Raw genomic sequence first — 27174 nt, 5'->3', positions numbered from 1 at the left:
TGAGGCAGAATATATGGAGCTGCGACGTCATTGTTTCGAAAACACTGCTCAGTTGTACACCCCGAAATATGAAACCTGCGTTTTGAAATTTAGTCACTCCAGTTGCCATTTTCAAAAACTATCGTTTCTGGTTTCCCAAAACTGTGGATCCATCTGGACAGACAGTCTAAACAAAATACTTTTGGATACACCTAATCTTGGCTCCATGTGGATTGTGCTATAGTTTTTTCCCCCCCAAACTCAAACATATAAATAATTTCAAAAAGTACACAAAAAATTTCAGTTTTCCCCATAACTACTTTGCAAGTTGTGGAAGCTTCCTTTTTCCAATGACTGTTGACAAATGGACCGGAGGAGTCTTAAAGTTTTTACGTTTAATTAAAGTAAACATGCCTATGTGTCTTAGCCCTGAGCCTCAGCGTCGTACACAAAGAGTTTAGCCGCGTACAGGCACCAAGCAGAACTCTGTTGCCATGCCACCTCTCAGTCGCGCTCAATCATTTTAAGGTCTATAAAAAGATGTGGGTATCCTGGGAGACATGAATCTTGCCTCAGCTTTCACTCACGTTTTTTTTTTCTCCTGTCATTGCTTTTTCATCTCACAACACTTCGTCCTTCTGCCTCTTCTCTCCATTCTTTCTCTCACCTCTAACTTATACCCCCTTCACTGCAGTTTCCTTTCCTTCACCTTTTTCCGTCTCAGGCTCCTCTCCTTTATTGTCTTCAAAATGCCCCAGCAGTGATGATGATGAAGGTGCACAATGTCAGGGGAAATCTGTGCACAGTGTGTGTTGCCTTGTCTCATTTATCTTCCTGCGCCTAGCTTTGGTTTAGTGGAGCGCAGCACAGCTACGCTCATTGGCTCTCAATGACTGTGATACTGTGTATGTTTCCTATCACAAGATGATTAGTGCAGCATGTTACATAGGTGGAAGAAAGAAGTCCTGATTATACACATATGTATTAATTTACCAACTTTACAATGAAAATCTGCTTCAAGCTGTGATATGAAAAGTTCACCTGAATAAACGCAAAAGGTCTTAAGTATCCAAACCAACCTGACCTTTTGTGAAAGAGCAATTGTCTCTAAACCTAATAACTGCTTCTTAACATTACGTGGTTGCAGCAAATACCATTAAGCATTTGTGATGATTTACAATGAGGATTTTACATGTGTTGAGAAATATTCACCTACTCTTTATTGCTTTAAGTGAATTCAGAAACAATCAAGGTTTTCCCTGCATGAACGGCCTGTTCCAGACCATGACACAGTATCGCCATTGGATTTAACTCCAGACTGGATGGTATGGTTTTGATGAGCTGAATGTCAGACATGAGACGATCTACTTCCGGAGATTTCCGCCCTGCTATTACTGGAGAGTCCTTTTCATGATTCCATCAATTACAGCATATTGTCCTGGTCCAGAAGCAAATCGCCCCAGATGTTCACATTAATATCACCACCATGTCTGACTGTACCTTTCCAAAACACTGTGTTAGATTACCCTTCTAACAAGGTTCACAACTTCAAAAAAAGTTCCAGTTTCTCATTTGCACAGAAAATATTTTTTCCAAAACTGTAGGGAAAACCCATCAGAATGTAGTTGAAGGAAATAGAAGAAATAGCCTTTTGCTCTTTTTGTGTGTGGTTTTTTAGTTAACCTTTTTCTGAAATTCTAATTAGTAACCCATGACTTTTTGTTTCCTTGGTGCATAAATATGAGGTGGCACAGAGTACTTTTTCTGTTCTCTACAAGACTATACAAAGATCAGACCTTGAACCTTGCAGAGTGAGTAGGGAGTAAGAAAAATCTCCAAAGCTCCCTGTTACAGAAATGAAGTGCAATGGCATTTCAGGGTCACCAAGTCTCCATAACAATCATAAAACAATATGAACAAAAGCATTTAGGTACAAATGGAGCTTTTTCCCACAATCTGTCTACCTCATAAACAATTTACCAACTTTAGCTTTACATTAAATACAGTGTGTTTGTCGCCAATTTCTGTTCTCATATTGGCCCTTTCTACTTACATTTCCTAGCTGTAAACAAACTATCTCATACAAGGATAATTAAGACATGGTAAATCAGCTTTATGTTTGTTTTTCATGTAGCTATTCATCCTTTTTTACAGTAATCGGACTGGAAAGGGGCAAAGACTGCAAGGATGGAAATTAAATGCCAGAAAGTGAGGTATAATGGCTTCCATTCGATCGCTAGCCCCCAAATCAGTTGATTTTTTTTTTTATTTTAGTTGGATATTTCCATGAATTATAGAGATAAAAATGTCTTTAAAATTGAACATTCATAAAATATAACAAAACAAAACCTCTGATTCAAAGAAACAATGTCTGAGTAACCGCCTGATGATATGTATTCCTTATTTGCCGTCATATACCTACATTTCCTCACATCTGAGTAGATCATTTAAAATCATGCATGTAAGAATTGGTCTGTATGACAAAAAATGGTGAGTTATCATCTTGACGAAACCATTTTGTACCTGTGGATTGATTTTTCTTATGTGTGGCTTTGATCATCACAGTATTGTTGCATACATGCAAGTAGTGGTAGTGACAGTGAGCAAGAAAAGTCCCTAGCTTGTGCAAGTGTGGTTGACAATTAAACGCTTTTTGATTCTGGTTTAAAAATCTACATATGGACAATTTTACTTCTTTGAAGGATTACCTGAAAACCCTGTTTGTGTTCTACATCACAAACTGGTTTGATAAAGGTTTGGGATTGTGATGCTTTACCATGGGTTCAAATAAAGGTGTCTGGCTAAATGCTAAAATATACTAAAACCCTGGATTGGAAAAGTCTCTGTGATTGGTACAAAACGTTGCGTCACAAAACTAGAAAGGTGTCGTTTTCCAGCAGAGTGGAGCCAGTTCCTTCCATCGTCTGCTGTGAAAGGGCAGTTTGCCCTCAGAACAAAGATGTGACCCCAGGGATTCTCAGCTTAAGACATATACAGTTCTTATTCTGTACTGTCCTACTTTGCTGATTTTTCACACACTGAGTACTTCTTCCATTTTCTGCCAGTTTGAATGAATTTCTTCACCATAGAAGATAGTGCACAAGATGTACTCTTCAGCTACAGACTGTGATTAGCTATTTAAAGTTTAGAGACTGTTTAAATCAGATTCTTGTCGTAGGAGGAATTTTAAGTATGAGGGGTTTTTTTCTTATTTGTGACAATACGTCTCATTTTACCCAGCCGAGCAATAAGAATTACTCATATGCTGCTCAGCAGCTGAGGAATGCTGCTTCCTCCTCTCTCTAGATTTAGTCAGCAAAGCTTGCTGACACTGACTGTGCCACCGGGGGTTTCCTAATTACCCTTTTTCAGCAGTTTCAGTCTCTCCTTCGCTCCCCTTTTTACCTGCAATGCTGCCGCTCCGTGCTAAGGTTTTGTTACTCACTGGCTTCCCACATTCTGAGAGGCAGCAGTGAAGTTGAAAGGCTGCACTGCGTCATTGTTTGCGTCAGCGGCGGAGAAGTAAACATCCATCACATCTTGTACATGCCTGTAGTCTGTCTAAACTTTTGCATTTGCTATTCTTCTTCTGTAGATGTGTAAGGAGGTAATCTCTGGCAGGAAGGGGGGGCGGAGGGATTGTGCGCCATGGCAACAGCTTCTGCTGAAGTTCACTGGCAATGCCTTTTGTTAAAAATATCAAGCTGGGGTACATTCATCGATTAGGCAATAAGAATATCTAGTGTCTTGTGAAAGTATTAATATCCCTTGAACTCTTTCATGTTTTTTTACTTCACAATCACAAACTTTCATTTATTATACTTAAAGTTTACTTATTTAAAACAGTGTGTAGTTGGAAATTCAAGGAAAACATACAATAAAACGCTTCAGTTTTCGGATGTTCATTTGTAATATATTTTAGAGAAGATATAGCATTAGCCTTACAACTCACATTTATGAACTACTAAGAGTTGGTCTTTCACAAATCCTAATAAACTAATCAAAGTTAGTTATTTGTAAAATGACAAGAGAAAAAAGCTCAAGGTTTGTTACTGCTTTCGCAATTGACTGTATGTTTGGTAAGAAGGTGATCTTTTGTAACAAATATACTGTAGATTGTCCTGGCAACAGGTCTAGCTGTACTCTACCAGCGCTAGGCTTATTTGCAAGGCAAACAATTAAAATCCTTTAGAAATACAACAATGAGTTCTTCTCATGAATGAATTGTCTACATGGCACATGTTTCTTATGTTTGTAACGTTTAATGTTGAAGGATAATCATGTTGTTTTTTCTCTTCACCAGATCCCACATCTTGCTGAAGGTGTTCGTATTCATGGTGAGAAGGTTACCGAGGCACTGAGGCCCTTTCACGATCGCATGGAGGCTTGCTTCAAACAACTGCGAGAGAAGGTGGAGAAACAGTATGGTGTTAGGAGTCTGGTAAGACCTTTTTTTATTCTGTCCTTGATTTCATTCCTTTCATGAATAACAATTTGCTGCTCAGTGTGCTAGTGTTTGCTCCTTTCATGTCAACTGTTAGATTGAAAATATTGAAAAAGTTTGAAAGTTCATGTTGGAAAGACTTAAAAGTCAAAGCAGGAAAAGGTTAAAGTAGTTCAAACTGAGCAGGTTATAGATTGTAAACCTGAGCAAAATGTGATGCAATAAGTGGCTTTATTCTACCACAAAACCAGTGATTCCCCAGCAAAGCAAATGAGTTTTCAGAGCAACACAGGCATTTTATCTGTCTTGTAATAGAGGTGGGCCTAGCAAAGACGACCCCAATATGTGCATTTGATATGAACTCCGTTTGTGAATTCATAGCTCAAGCCCACTTCAGGTATGCAGCAAGACGGACAAGTTAAAAAATTACAAATAGAATGTTTTTAAGTGGCCTAGTCAAACTCCTGGTTGAGATGTTCTTTAAACAGGCTATTCATAAAAAAAAAAACACACATTGTTTTTCTTATTCTGATTGTTTTAATATTATTTTTAAATAAAAGTTTAAAAGAAATCCAGTGTGTTGAACAACCAACTATTAGGTTTAGGGACTATTACTTTGGCTTGGATAAATTTTTTTACTGCAAATGCAAGGTTGCTTCTGTGTGCCAAAACAATAACCTCATTGTAACTGCTATCAGCCTGGTTATTTATTTGATGTAAAAAATAAAAATAAAAAAGAAACAAGTTGCTGTCAAGCCAATAGTTTTTCTCTGCAGGTCCAAGGTTAATTCAGCAGAACTACATCAAACCTAATTCTGAACACTCTGGTTTCTGCTTTAAAAGAACTGGCTGCAGTTGAGTTTTTTGTTTTCTGAAAATGTACAGTGAATCATGAATGGGAGAATGGGGGTAATAAAGATCAAGGCATGTTGAAAGAATCTTCATGGATACATATTCCTCTTGCAGATCTTTTTAACACATGGTAAATAAAATAAAACTAAAGTTTTGCTAAAATTTCCCCACAAAAAAGTTACAGAAATCCACATTAAAATTCAGATCTCAAAACACTATAAAATATATGTATATTATATATCCCTCTATCCCTCTGCACTGTGAATCAAATAGGGATTTTGCAACGATGTCATGAAGCAGTCCAACAATTTTAAGACTAAGCAACCAGTCTGTGATGATATTTTACACAAGCTTTTAAATTTTTAATCACAAAACTTGACAAGCACATAATTTAGATTTTCCTTTCAGTGAAGAGTTTTATATCCCAGGTATGCCTTTTTTTTTGTTATTTGCTGATGTCAGCTGTCTGAAGCAGGTTGCTGCTATAGGACAGCTTCCCACTTCTTCTTTTTTACTGCTCTAATTGTTGCTTGGCCAAGCATTTCCTTCTATCCTGCCAGAGGCAAAGAGTTGCTCCCTACGTTTAAAGGTAAGGGCGGCAACCTTTCAAATGAGAAACAAGCCATCACTTCCCAGAAATTGATAATAAGGCCACTCTGTTAGATATGTGGCTGTCTGTCATGAAAGTCTTTTAAAGGCTGTGGGTTTAATTATTCTACCCACAAATTCCAGATGAAATTAAGAATGCCTCAAAAGTTTTTACTCTTCCCTACCTTCGGGCGATGATGTTGCTGCTGTTGAAAAAGAAATAAATCGACAAATTTATAGTTTGTTTGATGAACCAATTATATTGGATAGCCTTAATAGGATGTTTTGGTACCAAAAAGAAACTTTTTCTCCATATTGATGTGCAAATCAGTGCCTAAACTACGACTTGCGAGTTAGCGATGTAGCCAATTAGCTCCCTAATTAGCTACACTCACTATAATATCTTAAGTTATTTTGATAACTTAATATATCTCATCATAATAAAAAAAATATTTTCATAAATAATAGTTTGTTTAGTAGGTACGAATTAGCTCATTGTAGAAACTTCTGTATTACTTTACTGACAAGTGCTAAACTAGCTGTACTTGCAAATTGGCTACCTACCTAGCTTACCGGTGCTAACTGTAGTAAAACAATGATGTCCGACTTTAGGACTCCAACCATAAATGGGACGTGAACATCCCCCCCCTTCCATTAAGATGTCCCTCTTTAAAAAAAATCTTTATAAACATAAGTTGATTTTATTAGTTAATGTCATAAAAGAAATAAAAATAACTTAACCCTAATCATGTACAGTAAATACTGGAGATTTTAATAACCCTGACAATCAATGGCAAATTATTTCAACACTGGAAGTAAATTTTGCTTTTCCATTTTTTTTCAAAGCAGTAGTAATTCTTTTTTTAATTTAGAGCCAACTTATACTAGTTCCAGTTGAACTCATGTTGAATGTTTTGACAATAAGTGTAGCCTGTGTGAGATTAATTATGCAGAGAAGTGATTTGACTGCAACACGTCTAAGAACTCAAGTACGGTAATTTCAAAACCTTTATAGTAAATTTTGTTTTGTTTTCTCCTCTGTGGCGCTAGCCGTCAGGTGACGAACGACGCGGCCCTCGTCCTCCCTCCATGGTGCGCTCCTTCACCATGCCCTCCTCTCAGAGGCCGCTGTCCGTCGCTTCTGTCACCTCTATCTCCTCTGACAACTCCCCGTCCAGGCCTGGATCTGATGGGTAATCCATCGTTCGCTATTTCTCCGGACGTAAATTATCATGAAATTTGACTTTTATTTGTTTAGCAGATAATGGTTGTTTGTTAGATCTAACAACCACCTTGCACTGTACCAGTGCAATTTTTATGGTTTGTTCAACTTCTGTATTTTGTTGATAGTACTGAATGTTCATCATAAACAGGTGCAGCAATTAAACTAAAAAAGAGAAGCTCATTTGTAGATTGATTACACTTGGTGAAATGTGTTTACAGATGTATTTTACTGCACTTTGGAAACCCAAACTGCTCCTTGCCATAACGATACAAAGCCAAAAAAATTTCCTTTGAGACAGAAATCAACACAAACATGGAGAACAACTACTGGCTTAATTTTTGTCCAGCAGACAGTCAGTGATCGCCTCCACACAGGATAAAACCTCTTAATTGTCACCCCTAAAAATATGTACATATTATCCAGTGGCTGTTTGAGGACAATGGTGTGTCCTCATAACAGTTCAAGGGTTAAGAAACAAAAGGTCTCTCCTGAAGCTGGCTGTTCCATACAGCTGTATCCAAGCATATTAGTGGAAAATTGAGTAGAAGAAAAAAGAATGGCAGATGCCAAGGGGGCACAGTAAAAGCAACCTGGCCTATATGTAAGCCTTTCTTAATACCACTGCTGTGCTATACCCCTCTGATGCAGTAATCCTTGCAAAAGGAGCTCCACCCATGTTCTGTGTGCAAACACTGTGCAGTACTTTTCATCAGACAAACATTTCTGTTTTAAAAATGTTTTTTATACCATGAATTCTTTAATATATATGTTTCTGAACATCTGATTTTAGTGTTTTTGTGAGCTCATCACTTCTTGAGGAGTTTTGTTGATTTTCTAATTTACTCACCTGCCCTGGCTGTATGCTAACAGAATACAACATTCAGTCATTCTCGTTCATAATCTGTTTGATTACATTCTTTCCTTCAGCTTTGCCTTGGAGCCCCTTCTACCAAAGAAGCTGCACACGAAGTCTCAGGACAAATTGGACCGGGATGAACCAGAAAGGGACCGCAAAGAGAGGAAGAAGGAGAAGAGGAACAGCAAGCACCAAGAGAGTTTTGATAAAGAACTCAAGACAGCAGAGATTCAACTGCTACAACCTGAAGCTGTCATACTCTCAGAGACGGTAGTGTTCATTATGTTTTTTTATGTGTATTTTTGCTGAGTTGGTTATTATTCTACAATTTGTGACCCTTTTTTACATTTCCCAGGATTATTTAGTCATCCTTTCCCCCTCTATGATAAATGTACAGATTAAAAAAATTGATTCTTAGCTCTATTTGTCTTTTTTTCTACCCTTTCCATCTCCTCTGTTCACATTTCACCTCACTACTGCTCTGTCCATTACAGCAAAGAGGTGTGAATGTACTCTTTATGTCCAGAGGGGATACTCCCAGGCTAACAGCACAGAGCTAAGAGAAGATAATGTAGCCATTTTATGCCTACAGGGTCAAGAACAGACCATTGATAAGTTTTTTTTTCTGGTTGCTTTATCAGAACTGATATTTAACTCAATCATCAATGTAGTTCATGCTGTTTGTGTGCAAAATTACATGCTGCGTTTCCCAGTGTCTCCCTCATGGCCGGTTGTTTGAATTTCACCAATTACGAAGTTATTTGTTAATGTCGCCTGCAGTGCAGAGTAGTCCCAAGGGCATTCCTTTTCATATTCAAATTTGATCCACAATAAAGTCGGGAAAACGCTCTCATGCATGCAGACAATTGTTAGTAACCACAAATAACACCCTCTAACCCGACAAGCACATTTATCTAAATGGGTTTTTCCTCTAGGAATACAAATAGTTGTTTTAATAAGTGTGAGGAATGACACAGCAACTCCAGAGGAGATGTGAAGCCACATTTCTGCAGTGATATTTCATCAGAGTTCAGGAAAATGTGCTTTAAGTGCTGCTTTATTGACCTGAATAGATTTGGTTTTTCAGTTTTAGCGCTCAGTAAAGACTTAATCTTTCATTTTTCTCCACCCTTGACCTGACAGATCAGCCCCCTGCGGCCTCAGAGACCAAAAAGTCAAGTTCTCAACCAGATGGCTGGGGATCGCCGTCTTTCTGTCTCACCAGGACCTCCTTCTTCCAATATTTCCAATTCCTTACCTGGTCCCCCACCCATTGCACCAAGGAATAAACCCACCTTTAGCCTCAACACTGTTTCAAGTAAGAGCAGTTTTCACTCTGTTCTTTTGATCTTCTCCACAGTTTTAAGCAGTACTTCCCCTCCCTCACTTGTTTCTGAAAGCTGTTAGCTATGTCTGTCAAGATAAGAATCGAAAAACTTTTGTCACTGCTGACAAAAATTCTGAAACTTTCTGTGGTTTTTAAATTCTGCATTACCACAGAGTAAGCTCACTTTACTTGTAGAGCAAATTAGAAACAGCAAATACTGATCATAGAGCTGAATGTAAAAATAATGGCAACAACTCAGTAAGCACAACAAATTAAAATAGTTATGTTAATAATATGAAATAAAATTCAAAGAAATCATGCATAACATCAGAAATGTATTTACAACAATAATACTTTTAGAGGTTAAGCACACACAGTTCAATGTAACCATAGTTAAAGAAATTAATCAGAAATTATTTCATATTTTGTGGTGAATTTAGTTTGTAGCTACTAGGCTGTGATAATTTTTATGTTTCGACTGTTTAATTAAAACTTGTCCACATTTTTGCTCTTACTCATTTGCTCCAATTTAACTCTTAAAGCTGCTGTCAAAATCCAACTAACTTGTCATTTTAGTGGTTACAAAATATGGATTTTTTTTACTGCAATGCTTTACATTAAAAAAAGAATTTGATCCCCTTAAAGATGGTCCCAATGTCTAAGCTTAGTTCAGCCTAAAATAAAATTAGTTTATAATTAAAACATGTTTTTTATCAGTGTGTGAGAAATTTCATTATAGAAAAAACTGTTTTATTAAAGAAAAAGCATTGGCTTTACTGTCTTCTTCTAATAGTTTTTTAGATGATTAGTTAGTTTTCACAGAAACTAAGAAATGTTTTAGCTTTGTATTTTATAGGTTATTTAATTTTGGTATATTCTAATGATATGAGCGTTTGAATGTGTGTGTGAATGGGTGGCTGACTGATGGTAGTATAAATCCCTTTGGAGTCTTCCGACTTGATGAAACTCTATACAAGTGCAGGACATTAAGCATTTTTTAAATATGTTATTAATATATTGTTGCCTTTAATTTAAAGACAGCTTTGTGTTTCACAGCTTCCAATTTGTGAACAAAGACAATCAATATTTTGTATTAAGTCCACCTTAGATGTGGTGGTGCTTGAAAACTTCATTACGTTACATTAGTGTAACCTGGAACTAATTGTTCTACACTAAGCACAGATTAATTAACACACAGTACTGTTAAAATCTCACTTTTTGTGAACTCAGTATTCTGTGTCTTGTTGTCCGGGGAGCTGGATGCATGGTAACACCCCTAGCAGTTGGTCTCAGTATTTTAATGTCTTTTGGCTGAGAGCCCTGATCTTACAGAGACCCTCATGAATTTTGTTGATGAATGTCTGCTGATGTTGGCCTTTTTCTCACAGGTCTGGAGCTGAACGGGATGGGCTGCACTGACAAGGGAGAGACCCCACCTCCCCTGCCGTTGAAAGGCAGCACAGGAGATTACGGCAACCTGCTAGAATATCAAGACTTGACGAGTCCCTCGACGCCTCCTCCGCCCCCACCGCATCAAAGAGTAGGTGTTTTAATTAGGGCCCAGTGTAACTCCCTAATGATGCATGGCACTTGGACTGAAATAAACGTCCGATACTCACACTTGACATTTAGTTCAACCTCCACCGTAATTCCGTTATCCTCCACCCCACCATTCATCTGTTCTTACATGTCCACATGCAGGTTTTCACAGTTTAATTTAGGGGTTTTTCCTCAGGTTTTCTGTAATATGTGCCACAGAAGAGTGTAGGCATCAGTCAGTTAGCTGCCTGTCTGCCCTGCCGTTATTTATGCTGGTCCTGCCAGAAGGCCTGGTGCTCAGCCGTGATTGATTGGATGATTACTTTACCTCTCCCATTCATCAGAAGCTCTCTAGCTGTTAATCAGTGAATCATCTCTCCACACTTGCTGACTTCTACTCAAGCCATCTTCTCGCCTGGCCCAGCCTGGCCTGGACTGGCTGTTAACTAATCTTATTTATCCAGTGTCATGGCCTGTGGACAGGTAGTAAAACTGAGCACTGGCACATGATGTGGCAGAAGACTGACACTAACGCAGCGAAAGCACATGTTCTGAGAGGTTAGTGACTGCCCTTCTTCATTTCCAGGCTTTTATGGAGGGAGAGGTGCGGCTATCGAGGAGTATCACTCCTCATCTCCTGTTAAAGGCAAGAGGCCTGCTTAACCAACTGAGACATTTTCTGTTTAGACTGAATTTTAAAAAAAATACCTTCAGCATATCTAATATATTTGGAACAAAATCCACTCCTGTAAATAATTTTTTGCTCTTTATTCAGTTGTAGGACGTACAGCAACCAACTAATTGGGTTTTGCAGTTACACCAATACACTTGCCTAAAAGATTCTGCAGATATAGTTTTTTTTTTATTGTTAATTCGTCATTATCCCAATAAAAACACCACAAAATATCATAATATGTAGATGTGATACTTTCCTAGAGCAGGAACAGGGAACCTAATCAGAATTGAGGGGAAGATGGCCGCAGGGCAGTCCCAGATGCTTGACCTAAATATATTCAGTAATTAGAATATCTCAAAGTCCAGATATAAATCCATCTTAAAATATGTGGTGATGAGTAAAACTCATTGAGACATACCCCAAAAGACTCCACCAGTAAGTATTGACTCAGAACTTCTGAAAATAAATACATAAAACACTTCAAGGAACTGAAAACTTTCAAAAACTCTGCTTTGTTTTGATTTGTTACATAAAATCCAAATAAATTCCATGATGATTTGTGGTATCTTCTCCAGGTCTAATTATGAAGTGGGATTCAATTTTAGCCTTTCAAATTTAATGTTTGTCTTAAGTTATTACTATGGTGCATTCATGTGTCAGCACAAATCAAAAACTAACTCTAACAGCTTAGGTCTGATGACATGTGTCAGAACATGCTCTACAACTTGTCAATCTGCTGCAAAACAACAGTAGTGTCTTGGGACCCAGTTAGTGTTATGTACTGTAATCTCTCCACGAGAAAGCAGCCGCTCCCAGCTGCATTCTTGTCTCTTCACACAGTCTGACACATAACCCAGCTGCTAACTTCTCTTTTTCTGCTCAGAGTCACAGAACACTTTAACTTTTTTTAGACTTCTTGTAGATATTTTTTGGACTCTTTAAACCATATCTCCTACCACAAGCCATAATCAAATGAAGTTTTGTGTTGTAAGTGAGAACAAAGTGTCTTTAACACAAATATAAATTGGGACAGTGAGGAAAACTGACTGGTTTTTGTACTCTAAAAAGTTGGGCACAAACCAATCAAAACGGCAAACATATTTCTTACCAAACATATATCAGATCATATGGGACAGGGTGTTCTTGTCAAAAGGATGTTGTATATTGACCATACATCAATTCCTTTCTGCCAGTGGGATAGTTAGTGCCAACTATTACTGTTGGCACCTACCAAGGGAGCATTACATATACCAGGTTTCCTGCAATATGAGGACATTTCACTCCAACTAAACATCTTTTTTATACAACATTTTTATTTACACATATTGACATAACATTAATTCCTACTTGCTAGGAAGTTTCCTACAGTCCACACATCATGTCGTACCCACCTTGGGGGAGATAAATTACAGACCAGATATCATTTAATATCCACCAAGGGTACATTTGCTATCAATCATGCAACATCTTTTAGTATCCTGCTAGTAGTATCCTTTTAACTGTACGACTTCATACCCACGAGGAGGACATTTCATGATAACTATATGTAAGTTTGTCAGTATGACCTGACCATATATCAGTTCATACCTGCCTTGAAGCCATTTCCTACCAACCCTTTATAATTTTGTGCCCAGAGATCCAGGGGGATATTTTGTACCAACCATTTGTTAATTCCTACCTGTTTGAGAGATCTTTCCCACAAATCACTTGTCATGTCATACCACCAGGGACATTTTGTGCCAACAATCTAGCAGTACAGACTGGTGCTATAAACCATGGGTGTCAACCGTGTGTGTCTCCACTTTAGCACATTGAATCAAATAATTAGGTCATTTGCAGGACTCTGGATAACTTGATTGGGGAGGCGCATCAGCCATTTGGTTCATGTGTGATGAACACCTAAGAGTTGCAGGACACTGGCCTCTGAAGATTGGAGTCTGACACCCGTGCTATAGACCACGGGTGTCCAGATCCAGTCCTCTAGAGCTGGTGTCCTGCCAATTTTAGATGTGTTTCTGCTTCAATACAGCTGATGATGCAAGTGGTCCAACTACTGTACCTCCTGAGCATGTCAAAGTTCTGCAGAGTCCTGATAATAAACCATCATTCAATTCAGGTGTGACCAAGTAGAAAAAAGGACTAAAATATGCATGAGACCGGTCCCTAAGGACTAACTTTAGACAAAACCACTGTTTACCAACTTTACTTTGAAAAACCTGCCAGCTGGAGGTTTCATACCGACCTCTTGTCACTTCCTACCCACCAGAGGATGATTTGTACCGGCCATACATCACTATGTAGTCGCCAGAGGACATTTTGTACCAACAACGTGAGAGTTTAAGGCCTTGAAGAGGACCTTTGAATTTGACCTTGCATCAATTCATACCTACTTTTGTACTAATCATACATCAGTTTGTACCTGCCAGGGAACATTTTGTACCAACCACAAGTCAGCTGGATGTTTCATACCTACTGGAAACATTTGGTACCGACCATATATCAGTTTGTACATGCCAGAGGGATGTTTTGAAAAAATTGTATATTGGTTCCACTCCACCAGAGGAGTGTTTAACATTATCATTGTCCACTCCAATAGGTTATGTCTAGAAGCATATCCAAGACACTCAACAGGCCCAACTGGATATCAGAACCAATATAAAATGAACTAGTGACTAAAAATAGGTTTATATGTAAAGTTGAAGCATTTTGATAAATTTTATATCCCTAATATTCATGAAATCTTTTTAAGTAAAGACAAAATTAAACTGACAGGATGGTTTAAGTAAATTGATACAAAAGGGGTTTTTGTACATGTATGAAATGGTATAAATGGTAACTTGTGTGTAGAAAATGCGGATACAGAATGGCAAAGGGGTACATTGGCTTGGAGTCATCATCCTGTCTTTTCTCTCTGCATTGAAAGATTTCTGAATTAAATTGTTTTGACATGAGAAAAATATAATTCCGGGGTTTATTTTCTTTTGTTTTGCAGCACATTCCACCTCCTCTTCCTAGCAAGACCCCCCCGCCTCCTCCTCCCAAGACCACCAGGAAACAGGCCTCCATCGATTCAGGAATCGTACAGTAAACAAAGACACTGACAGAAAGACCAAACAGCACACTGACAACAAAACAAAAACGTCAACAGTAAACGTTCCCAAGGAAAAAAAAAAATGGTTGTTTTCACCCACACATCCCTCGCTTCCCGTCCCAGCTTGACAAGATGAATACCTCACCGCCGCCCGCCCCCTCTTATCGTCCTTAAGTCTCTCCTTTAGTCTTTCTGTCTCCTGTTTGATGCCGTCTCCAGCAGGGAGCGCGTTTCACAGATGAATAGTCACTGAACTTGTAGATGCAGTCTACAACCGCCACTTTGCGCTTTTTTTTTTTTTATCATGACATGAGATTGTGCTCAGACAAGATAAGCTGGGACCAGCAGCTTCTCAACACTGACCCACTCTCAATTAAATGAGAGCAAAAAGTTCATTAAAGCATTATTCCTGTCTCTGTTATTCATATTCCCCCACTATGTACAGAGGTATGTATATATTATGTTATTTTATTTTAGGTCTCTTTGTATGTGATTTGATCATGAATTTGTTTTTTGTATTAACGCATCACTAGATTAGTGGCATTTATATGAAACAAAAAAGGGCTTGTAGGTTTGGATTGACAGAGATTTTGAAGAACCTATCATAAATTTTATCGGTAAAATATCTGGAGTGCATATCCTGCTAACTCTTATTCCATATATTCAAGCATCATTGTTTAGACCATGTTCTGATTGCTGTAACCTTGGATTTCAATAACATTGACTGTTTCCAGTTCACTACTGACATGACTTCTGAATAAACTTTCAAATGTATGTATTTTTAAAAAAAGAGAGATGTCTTCCTCATTATCTCTGCCTACGCGGAGAGTTGCTGAAAATAGATCTTTGCACTGGAAGTAAAGAAAAAAAAGTAGCAGAGCAACCTGACAATCTTTATATGCTCTCTCACTTTAACTGAACATTGAGTGGTAAATCTTTCTGCTTCCTTGACTGGCAGCTATCACAGCAGTTTCTGCATCAAACATGCATGAGCTCTGTTTTCAGAAACATGTTAGTCGAGTGAAAGTGGAGTTTCCACGTCGCTGAAAAAGCTTGAATCTTAAATTTGCTTCACCTTGAAAAATAATGGAGCAGTGTCTTTGCTACATCAAAGTTTTTGTTTTTATTATTAATGCTTTTCAATACTAAAAATCTCATTCAAAGCTGAAGGTCAGGTAAAAACAAAATTATTTTAGAGCTTTTCTTTCATTTCTCTTTTACATAACACAGCATACAAGTCGGGCTTCATGCCATATTTAAGGTGAATTCATGCATAATTTGGGTGGACCCCCATAGGATATCCTGAGCTTAATAAACATAAAATTACCACATATTTGTGCAATGAGAAGTAGTTATTAATATTCATATTTTTCTGAATTGATTTAATCTTTCTTCAACAATTATTTTACAATGCCAAGTATAAAGAAAATCAGAATCCAAATCAAGATAAAATGTTTTAGGTTCTACATCACCTTAGGCCTTTTACTAAAGACGGCGCCAGGATTTCCTGCAGCTTCATCATCCTGACTGTCACGACAACACACTCTTTGAACTTTTATCAGTCAAGTCAGACGACATGATGAGAACCAGCACTTCTGGAGTTTTTTGTTCCATTTGTGGCTGGAAGCTGCAGTAAAATTGCTCCGTTGTGCCATCATTTTCTGAACCACCTTTGTACATTTGGTAAACGCATATATGGGCCTTATTTTCTGTGTCACAAAACCAGCTGGTGGGACCTTTTTTGAAGTACTTGCCCCAGGTTGCTCCTACTCTCCTACTCTTGTATTCAGCTGACACTTTTTGAGTAGGTGTCTGCCTGAGGGGAAGAAACGCTCCGAATGTAGCATCTGTTGTTTGAATTTGTTTTTATCTCCAGAAGATGTGGCTTTTTAAAACTCTCTTGCCCTAATTAGGAACACTGAGTGACACTTTTCCCCCTCTGGTTTTCTTTTTTTCTGGAGGGAAGCTGTCATACGAGACCACTTGTAGTTCATAATCTTTGTGAACGCATTTTGTCAGATAGTAAAATGCCTCATTATTGGTAGTTGGTAGTTCACGCTGATCAAAATGCACAGCCATGTGCAGTTTCTTCATATAAATAATTAAACTTTTTTATATATTCCTTCACACCAATTACCAAGAGCAATAAATAAACAGTAAATCAATTGTCTCTTTTTTGTGTAGCTCAGGAGAAAAATGTAATCATTATATTATTCTACACTTTACTGAATATAAGGTACAGTTTCATGCATTTTAACACTATATAATACAGACCTTGCTGCTTATCCTTGTACCCAAGGAGCTGTTGGAACTTCATGACATGGTCAAGGTGGTTTAGTCCATTTTGAAAGTGCAGAAAGAAAATTAACCAAAACCACGTGAAGATGTGACATTTTTCTGCATTATCTGGCAGAATGAACTGAAACTCCTGCACTATTGTAGTGCTAAAACACCATTAGATATAATCTGCCGACTGAAGCTATATATATACATATATATAGCTTACATATAGCTTATATATATAGCATATATATAGCTTAGATATACATTTTCTTTGAAAAGGTGAGTTACATGTTTTGTTTTTTCATTAAAAAAAATTTATTTTAAATGTAGCTAGATAATGATGGCTGTAAATTAATTTTAATAACTGCGTTGTTTCAGAAATGCAAAACTAAATCTTTCATCTGACATGTCATTCTCTTGCTGGTAAGCTAGCATTATTTCAAATCCCCTTATGACTTTTCAACATGAAAATCTGATACTGTATTTACTCATAATGTCTCATTTCAGAGGGATGTATGTATGGATAGATATCACTTTGTAAGACATTAAGAATGTTAAATGCCAGTGACTTTCTGATCTTTTGTGTATTACTTAAGCTACAAGACATGTTCCCATTTGATATTTTTTGCATATGCCATGTTAGGTATTTAAGTGATTGTTCAATTTAAAATCTTTAAGAGGGCAAATACTTTTCCACAGCTCTGTGTTTCGAATTTGATGGAAATGATATTAAAAAGAAGCTGGGTGAAAGCAAAAGGAAACCCCGAGGTAAGGAATATAAATGTTAAAAAGTTCATAGAATCCCTTAGAAAAATATGTTTAGTTTTATAAATCAATGTTAAAAAGAATTAGAAATTAAAGTGTTAAGTTTTAAAATAATAAATTGCAAAATGTGTACAAAATGGGGTTTTTTTGTTTGTTTTTTAACTACAGATGAAAAAATCACAATTTTCTCGTCTGAAAGAATAAGCCAGAGTACAAATATCTGAATCAGATTTACACGTTTAGACTCTGGCTTATTCTTTCTGTTTGAAAACGTTGGTTGATAGACTTTTCAACTTTGGCAGGTGATGGTTAAATATATTTTTTATTGTTTTTTTATTATGTCACTGTGGGGTCATAAGGGTCATAGTGGATGAGTTTCATAGCTTCATTACATCCACAGTCATTTAAAGTTGTAGAACAATAAAAGTTGAAGCCCAGAGGCTCCCAATCCTGCTTTTTAAACTACCTTATTGCATTTCAGTGATGTGTCCAGTCACTCCAATCTCTTTGAGAGGGAAATAAAAAGTTTCATCAGTGTTATAATTCACTTATCAAGAATACCCAGCACACTCCCCATATCTGGCTTTGCAATTGAAAAGGGATAAGGAGAGAAGCATTTCAGCAGTGGTAATATTACATGGTTAACTGGTAGCTTTTTCAATATGCTCTCTGTGATTTGTGCTCAGCCATTATGCTTTAGCTTCTCTCACTCCTTAAAGTGGAGGCGAAGGGGAAAAAAGCAGACTTAATTGAGAGGATTTCTAGAGACTTTGCTGGGAAGGGGGGGGAGGGGGACCAGAGGGGCTCCTCTTCAGCAGAAACGTATTTACAACGGACCCCATTCTCATCTCATTTGTCATTTCAGCCAGGGATATCGTGTGTGTATTTCCCTTCCCATCCTTCGCGACACACTTTCATTTGCTGAGCGGCAGCAAGTGTGCACACTTCTCTTTAAATGTCTCTATCGCATAATAAAAGAGGACACCATTTCCATATATCAGCGCACCTGTCTGCTGTGTTTTCTTGGCTTTTTCCTCCCAAATGGAGACTAGCTACAGACTCTTGTAATGCACTTTGTTAGCAGTTGCTTTTAAACTTTTCGATCTGGCAGACACTTGCAGGATGTACAGTGACGGCACAAAAGAATCACTCCGCACTTTCTTTCAATTCTCAGGCTTGTCCTGCATTTGTGTGAGGCCCCTGTAATTTAATGCTTTGTGGAGCTAACTCTTACTGCGGTGACGAGTGTTTTTGTGTGTCTGCCAGCTTTGCACGTCTACTCACTGAAATCTTTGCCTGTTCGTCTTTGCAAAATCGCTCCAGTTCAGCCAGAAATGTTGCTGAGAATGTGTGAACGTTAGTATTTAATTCTTGCCACTGATTCTGTATTCGATTTAGGTCAAATCCAGAATCATCATAAATATGTGCATATTTGTTACAGCACATGAATATGGATCCATGTAAACCACTCAATTGTCGCTCTGGGTGCACATTTAGAGTTATTATCCCTCTGGAAGGTAAACCTTCATCTTAATTTGAAGTATTTTGCCACCTCTAACAGATTTTCTTCCAAATTCCCCCTTTGTTTAGCTTCATCTACCAACATCTGCTGGTAAAGAAAATAATCCCCCACAGCATGATGCTGCCACTACTGTGTCACTTCTCAAATGATGTGGTTGGGATATTATTTCATAAGCTAATTCTACCTTAAACTTTGTCACAGATAAACCACTCATAAGCACGAAAGCACCTTAAATTTAGTCCATGTTTGAAAATGTTGTCATTAAATACATCAGTCTGTACAGGAAACCACTGGCATTCCTGCCTTTTGAGGCCATGGCACTGGACCAATTGGTGTTGCCGTACAGTGGTGAAGAGCTTTATGTCGCTGTCACAGATAGTGTCTTACAGAAACTACAGAAGCCGTGTCTGTCGCAGCAGAGTTGTCAGGAAGCGCCTCAATAAACTGACTGAAAGAATTGTGTTCAGTGACGGAGTCAACGTGACAAGTGCTTGAGAAGTAAATCTTCTGTCGTCTCGCTGTGAATGCTTCTCCGCCTTGTGTCTGTACGACTTTATTTAGTTGAAGTTGAAACTTGGAAATATAAATGGGAGATGCAACTGTAAGCCGGACTGCTGGTGGTCTGCAGGTCTGTTTCCTGGCTCGGAGGATTTCAAATACAGTATGTTTGCTTTGGATTTCTGAACTGTTGGTGAAACCAACAGCTCTGTTTTTAAAATACTTTTGAAAAAAGCCTTTGAAAGAAATGCATTTCATTTCACCTGGTAAATTAACCTTCTTATTTATATAAAATGAACATTTAGAAATGTCAAGAACAATGCTGAAGCTCTGGTGTGCTTTAATTCTACGCGTTCAAAAACGCTGAAGGAAATGAGAGAGAGGCACAGAACAAAACAATGTAATTCTTAAACAAATAACCTCTGTAGATGAGTGTATCCTTCCAGGGTTCATTTTTATTTTCTAGCTCTGATATTGAATGTTGTGTCCCTAGTCATGTGGTCTCAGCAAACAGACAGAGGGATCTTTTGTCATTTCTGTTTGACTCAGTCTCTCTAGATCGTCCAGAGTTCTGTCCTTTATTGTGCTTCCTTCTTTTCTGCTGTTTTCACAAGTTTTCTACCAGATGAAGCTCCTGTGTCTTGTTCATCACAGTACCAGTTTAAACTTCACAGCTATATCCCTCTGTAGATATGGGCAGGTTCAGCCCAATAGGTCATGTTTTTGTTGAACATTAGCAAACATCTGCCTCACTTGGATGGGATGTTCTCTCAGTTTTTGTCATTTTGCAGATTAAGGTCATATTCCTGTCCAAGGGAACCTCTTGTTATACCCCAGAATATTCCAGCCTGAGATAATCTTTTAATTGCAGAGAACCTTTTTAGACTCTTCACAGATCTTTCCCAGGGGTGTCATTAGTTGCTGAAGGGATTGGGGAAAAAAACAAACAGAAGGTGCAGACATGGGACTAACCTTTATCTGAGCCCTTCAATGCAACTTTTCTGCACTTCTTCAAACTTTACAAAATCCTGCCTGATGCTTTTTTCCCCGACCAAAACGGGGTGTCACAATCAGCTCCTAAAATCAAAGAAAGTTGTCACCACCTCATGTCATTTTTGGAGATTTAGATTCAAAGTTTAACCCTATGTCTGTTTAAAGCTCCGGTTTACTTTATGGTTTTTTTTTTTTAAAGGAGAAAGAAATCGAGAGAGAGCGAGATGGGAAGCCAGGTGGTGTTGATCTATATTAGCTGAGGCTATTATAAAGCTCAGGGCTTTCCCAGGCAGTCAGACGGATGTGTTGCTAGGAAACTCACCTAGAGATCGGGGGTGGAGAAGTGGTTTGATGAGAGGGCAGAATTCCCAGCTTGTTTGAGCTTTACATGAAAATAACTAATAAGAGCCAGTGGCATTTTGGCCCCGTGGAGGAATATTGATCCTAACTTGTTTAATTACATCTATGTAATAAGGTCTCATGTCTATATTTTCCTCATGTCTATATTTTATGTATTCCATTTGTTTTGTGGTCTTTATTTGTTTTTTTTCTTGAATTGCCCTAATGTAATGATTAAGAACCAGAAGGTGCATTGCATTTTAAACACACATTTATTTGCAATAATACATGACAGGATTGGTATCGACAAAAGCGTAATAGTTTAGGAAAATTAAACCCTCCACATTCGGATAGTGAACTTCATGACAGACACATTTTTCACTTGTTTCATTGTTACTTTAAATTCTGACGCTTCTCTGTTTCTCGACTCCTGTGAGATTAAAATCAATACACTGATCATATTCTGGGTTTTGATATATTTTTACCTCCCAGAAAGCAGCACAGTTTGGCCTGATGGATGTGCTTTGATTTATTGTGCAACGATGTGCGTGTCACCTCTGAGACGATGCTGCCCTCCCCTGGAGAGTGCGGTCACTGCGGCCTTGTCTTTCACCTCGTATTGATGGTGCAACATAAAACTCCGTGATTTGGGCTCTTGCTGACCAGCAGCAGCAACATTAAGATGCCCTGCAAGGATGTAATCAGGAGCAGAGGTGTAAATCTACCAGGCAGAGGGGTAAATTGGGTTAATGCAACCTGCAGCAGTTATGGAGGAGTCCCAGCTGCTTCTACTTCAGTCTCGGTTAGTGCGCTTTTTCAGGACTGGCAGCCTAACGCCTTCGAGCAGACAGGTTGTCAGGGCAAAACCGTAATTGGTCAAAGGGGAAAACACAGAACGAAGCATCTAATTGCTAAGAAACACTTTCTCTGGGTTTCACTGTGCAGGTAGAAACCTATCTTCAGGCACTTTTCCATGTGCAATGTTTGTATTTACATTGCTGCTTCAAACAGTCTTAAGGCAAACTTCATCTCCTGGACAAAAAATACTTTTAAGAAAGGTTGATCTTTAACAATTAGTGACATGCGAGGGATAAAAGAATCAATTCCTTACATGTAAGATTTATGTGTAATAGAACAATAAAGCAGGACATAGTTGTGATGAGGGAAAAAAAGAATGCAATGTTTTTTTAAAATCTTTTATTATACAACATATTAGTCATATATTAGTTTTCAGACCTATTTACTTTTATACCCCTAAAGAATAAATAACCACCCACCTGAAGCAGGCTTGTTCAGCTCCAGTCCTGGTTTAAATGGCTAAATTATGTCTTTGGCGAACCGCTAAGTTCTGTGGGAGCGCTCATGTAACACAGATGATCTTGGCCAAGAAGCCAAAGGTCACAAAGAGTTTTAGTAACTGGAATGATAGATTACAAACAGTGAGGAAATTATGGACTGCACAGCTACATTTCAGTCAAAAATACTTTAGGCAATGCTAAAGGAGCTTAGCCGTTTGCAACAAATTCATGGAAGGTTGAGTGGAAGAAAAAACTGTAGTAGAAAATGGTCAACAAGTAACGTGAATAAATCATTTCCACCCTGAGAAGATTGTGCTTCATAGTTTATCCAAAGGTTCTAGGGAAAATCCATAAGACATTAACTGTGGCTGAAGTTAGCTCTTCAAGAGCCACAGTACATGAATGTATCCAGGACATCTGCTGTAAAGAGAAATGAGGTGCCAATTTAATTTTTCAGCAGGTTTGGGAACCTTCCCACACAGTCTTCATGTTTGTTTTCTAGGAAGGACAATGGATGAACATGAAGCCTTTTCTGATGAAACGTGCTCCATAAACACATCGCCGGTTCCTGAAGGATGGCGGTAAGATGCCAGCAATTTTCCCAGTCGTTTTCACTCTCCTGTTTAATTTAAAACTATTACTCACCTCATGAACTCCTTTAAAGAGCTAAAGACAAAGTGCAAAGCTCAGCTGGAGTTTGTAATGTTTTATGCAGTGGGTTTGTCTTTGCCAACTTTAGGAATGACAACCATTGAGTTCAGAAATAAAGGATTCACAAAAGCCGAACCACAGCAGATTCAAGGCAGGTACAAGAGGAATGTAAATTGTGTGAACAGTCAGCGAAAGCAGTTCTTATTTCTGCATGTAGTTTCATCCTCTTAGGCTGTGTTCTGCATTAATAAGAATTAAACTGCAGTCCTTTATTCTTCTTTTTTCCTCCACTGGAGGGAGACAGTGAGCAGAACAAGCCTCTGGCCACTAGAATAATTTGTTTACACAGACAAAATTAATGACTTTATCTCACCCTCTCCTGATTTTTAATGGCCTTGAGTGCATCTAATAGTCTCGTAATTACTTTAAAGCAGTAAACAGTTTGCAGATGTCAAAGTCATACAGCCACACAGTTAAAGCTGAAGCAGTCTGCAGAAAACAAGCTTTATTAACCCAGAGGGCCTTTGTTTATACCAGCGGGAGTTGAGCTCCAATCCTAGTCATAAAATCCGCAGATACATATAAAACAGAGCAGTGACAGTGCGGCATCTCTCCTATCACATACAATAGAAATCTCACATATGGTCAGGCTGAGGGGGGCTTTGATGGCTCTGCATGGCTTTCTGACCTCTCCATATTTGATGTGATCTCATAAGGAAAAGCTTATGTCACCCGAAAGAGCTTTAGAAAGAGGATCCATATCAGAGAGTCAGATAAGCACAAAGAAAACGTGGGGACTGATTCCTAACCCCCACTTACCTGAATCTTTTACATGAGCAGTGTCTGACTTAAGGACAGGTTTTAGACGAGTTGTTTCTCCAGGCTCGACAGGTCACCTACTCCTGCAGTGGCCTGATGATGAATCAGTATTTTGGTTCAGGTGTATTGAATCAGGGCTACAACTGAAACACGAAGGACACCGGGCCTAACCTGCTGACTTTAGACACTATAATTGTAGATGGTTTAGCACCAGGCATCATATTCATTTTCCACACAGAACATCAGAATGTAAAATTATCCTGCATTCAGTCTCCTAAATGCAGGTTTCATTTTCAGACTTTTGTACATCAAAAGACTGAAATGTTGACCCATTTCTCTTTGCAAAATATCAAAAGATAATGATCACTTAGATTGGATGTAAAGAGTCTTAGCAGCACTTTTGAGGTACCCTAATAGAATCTTAACTGAATTTAGGTCTGGAATTTGACTGGGCCATTCCATCAATTAAATATGCCTGGAAACTTCTCTGTTGTAGCTCTGGCAGTATGTTTAGGGTTGTGGTCTAGAATGTGAGCATTTGCTCTGTAGGATGATTCTTGCTCTTCATTTAGACACAAAAGTTTTTGCTCTCGTAATTTTTAATTAAATATTCGCAAGTGTGTTTCTTCTATTTTTTCATACACTGGGTGTAGCTGTAAAAATTTGCAATATAAAACAAGAAAAAGCTAAATCAAAAAAAGACAGATATGTGAAAATTTCCTAAGGACATTAAATGCCGCATTTGGTGTTGCAATATCACTGAATGTTGTAAACTTCTGTTTCTGTTCTAACCAAAGGAAAAACTTTTATTGGCAACACAAAAGTCAAACCCTTATGATTGTTGAGCAGCTTTTTGGGTGTTTCTTCTGGTATTTTTAACTGTTTTGCTTAGGTGATGATTTCAAAATAAGAAACATCCTTTCAATAATCCTGATCCTTAGCTTTCTGCACATTTTCTCTAGTCAGTGATCATGGTGTTTGGGGAGCAAACATGCCTCTAAAAGTTGCTGAATCCCAAACATCTTGTCAGGAATCTGTCTGGGTCTCTTGAAAATATTCCGTTCAGTGAGAAGACACATGTTGGTACAATTGAAAGTTTACTTTAGATCTGAATCTGCCAGGCTTATGAGTAATTTTGGGCTTAGCTGAATGTAACAGCTTGTGAAACTGTGTTGCACCAAATATTTAAACATGGTAGGAAATATTCCAGCACATTGGAAACCATCTGATATAGGCTGCACCCTGACTTAGCTAACCTGCATAAACTAAAGTTACAGAAATATTTTTCAAACTGTTTAGTTTTGGTTACAGTATGTCGTTTATTAAAGTCATGTTTTAGCGTGAGCACTTCTCATGGGCTGTTCCAGGGTAGCAAGTGTGAAATATCAGTTAATGTGGATAGCTGTGCAGTTTTTTGTTGTTGTTGTTTTTAAAGCATACCTTGTGAATGTATTCACATCCCTTGAACCTTTTCACACTCAGCCATGTTACAACCTCAAACATTTAGGATTTCATGTGTTAGACCAACACAAAGTAGTGCATAACTCTAAAGTGGTTAAAAAAAATAAATAAACAAATGTAAACTGATGTATAATTTATATTGAATCCATTTGAATCAAGAATCACTTTTCCCTGCAGTTACAGCAGTCGCTCTTTTTAGATCTATCTACAGGCAGAAATCTCTGTCCATTGTTATTTATGAAAACTCCTTAAACTCTAAGCCTAAGACTTGTTATTGATTAATTTCATTAATGTCTTTCTTCTTGGCACTCTTGCATAAAGGACCTGTCGATGAATTCAGCTACCTGAACTGTGGCTCTCTGCAGCTCCTCCAGAGGTACCATCAGCATTCTTGACAGCTTCTCTGACTGATGTGCTCGTTTCCCAGCTGATGAACAGTGGAGCTCCCTGGTGAGAAAGTCATTCAACTCTACAGAGGTAATGAGTCATTCATTTGATTCAGGTGTGTTGAAGAAGGAATGAATCAAAAAGCTGAAGTAACTTTTGAAAACTGGACTTGGGCAAAGAAGCAGCACTCCACGTTAGCTAAAGTGAGTGAGGGGCAGAGGCTGTAGATGAGCAGCGTGTCCCTCAAAAAGAAGCCAATAGAGGGGGCCCTTTCCCACAGACAGGAAAAAGGTTCTGATGATTAGCTGCTTTTACATTCCCATAATTCCCTCTGTTCTTGTAATAGTGAAAAGGGGTTTAAATTTGGTACTATGACACCCATTACAGTAAGAAATCATAAAAAGACAAACAGCCCTATTTTTAAGAAAACAAAGTGCTTCCTTGAGTTGTTTCTGAGCCAGATGTACAGTCAGGAGTTATTCCCAATGCTGGGCATTAGACACCTAAAAGGTTATGTTTCTTTCATCTCGGGGTTAAATGCCACATCCCTCCCCCTCCCTGGAGTTCTGCTGCCATGCACAACTCTCGGTCGGGACAACACCTTGGAGCCAAACGATTACATCAAGGTCATGGAGAGGAGGAATGTTCCCCCGATTAATGTGTGGGTAGTCCAGCCGCATCCTGCAGGGCAGAGCCCACCACTCGCAAGGATGACTGCAAACTCAATATATTTTTGGGGGTTGTTAATGTAGACTTAAATATGATCCATACAGACGGTAAACATTTATTAAGCTCTATAGAGTTATTGTTATGTTAAATTTAAATTGCAGAATCATTTAATAAATCTCAGCCATTTCTGCTGCAGGTGGTGTCACTGTTCATCAGAAGAGAAAAATGGCTATTTTGCTTGAGTGTGCTTTCAGGATTGACAGTTTTGAAGAACAAAGAGCTTCAAATAATCAAACTGGTGCGGCAGCAGTGAGCTGAATTCTCCCTCAGTCAATCAGAAGTACTTGCTTGCTGAGGAGAATAACGTTTGATGCAACAAGACTTTTATTCTACTGGCTGCTCAATAACAAAAGCTTTTTACTGTTAAAAATAAACCTGAATGAGCTGACACTAAAGTAGGTCTGTATGTCTCTTAGTTCATATATTATGGCCTAATTCAATGTTTCCGGAGTAAATTCCTGTCTAATTAATTTTTAAATTTTTTATTTTTGATGGGATGTTTTAAATGAGTCTCCAGCATAATTCAGATCCCTGTTCATCACATGTAAAGTTAATATACTGAAATTGTAGTTCAGCAGGTGAACCAGTTTAGGGCAAACAAATGATGTATCATTTGTATAAAAAATATGTGTTCATATACCTGACCTGGTGACAATTATCTGTTGGTTTGGGGGCCCTGAGCAACTGCTTAGTTTGCCTTGCCTTTGCCTGGCTGCTCCTGAACAAACCAGCTCATTCTTGTATTGCTGATTGCTGCATATCAATTAACTGCTTGTTATAGCAAAAATATTTTTTATATGAAATTATTGTGCCTAATTTTATGGTATATTTTTCAATGACTGGTGTGGCTTC

At 38.2% G+C, this 27174-nt stretch overlaps 1 protein-coding gene across 2 annotated transcripts in view; it reads left to right on the top strand.

Moving 5' to 3' along the window:
• The window catches only part of dock1 (dedicator of cytokinesis 1), a 215075-nt gene extending 199636 nt beyond the window's left edge, over positions 1-15439 (top strand). For both annotated transcript variants that reach the window (XM_028029430.1, XM_028029431.1), the window contains exons 47-52: positions 4283-4420; positions 6914-7056; positions 8016-8214; positions 9088-9262; positions 10660-10811; positions 14479-15439. In XM_028029430.1, the coding sequence (XP_027885231.1) occupies positions 4283-4420; positions 6914-7056; positions 8016-8214; positions 9088-9262; positions 10660-10811; positions 14479-14574 (903 nt within the window). In that variant the 3' untranslated portion in view covers positions 14575-15439. The remainder of the gene's footprint in view (positions 1-4282; positions 4421-6913; positions 7057-8015; positions 8215-9087; positions 9263-10659; positions 10812-14478) is intronic.
• Positions 15440-27174: the final 11735 nt, after the last annotated feature.

The sequence above is a fragment of the Xiphophorus couchianus genome, chromosome 10 (assembly GCF_001444195.1).
Source record: "Xiphophorus couchianus chromosome 10, X_couchianus-1.0, whole genome shotgun sequence".
NCBI lineage: Eukaryota > Metazoa > Chordata > Actinopteri > Cyprinodontiformes > Poeciliidae > Xiphophorus > Xiphophorus couchianus.
The sequence above is the reverse complement of the archived record's forward strand: the minus strand, read 5'-3'. Positions and strand labels throughout refer to the sequence as shown.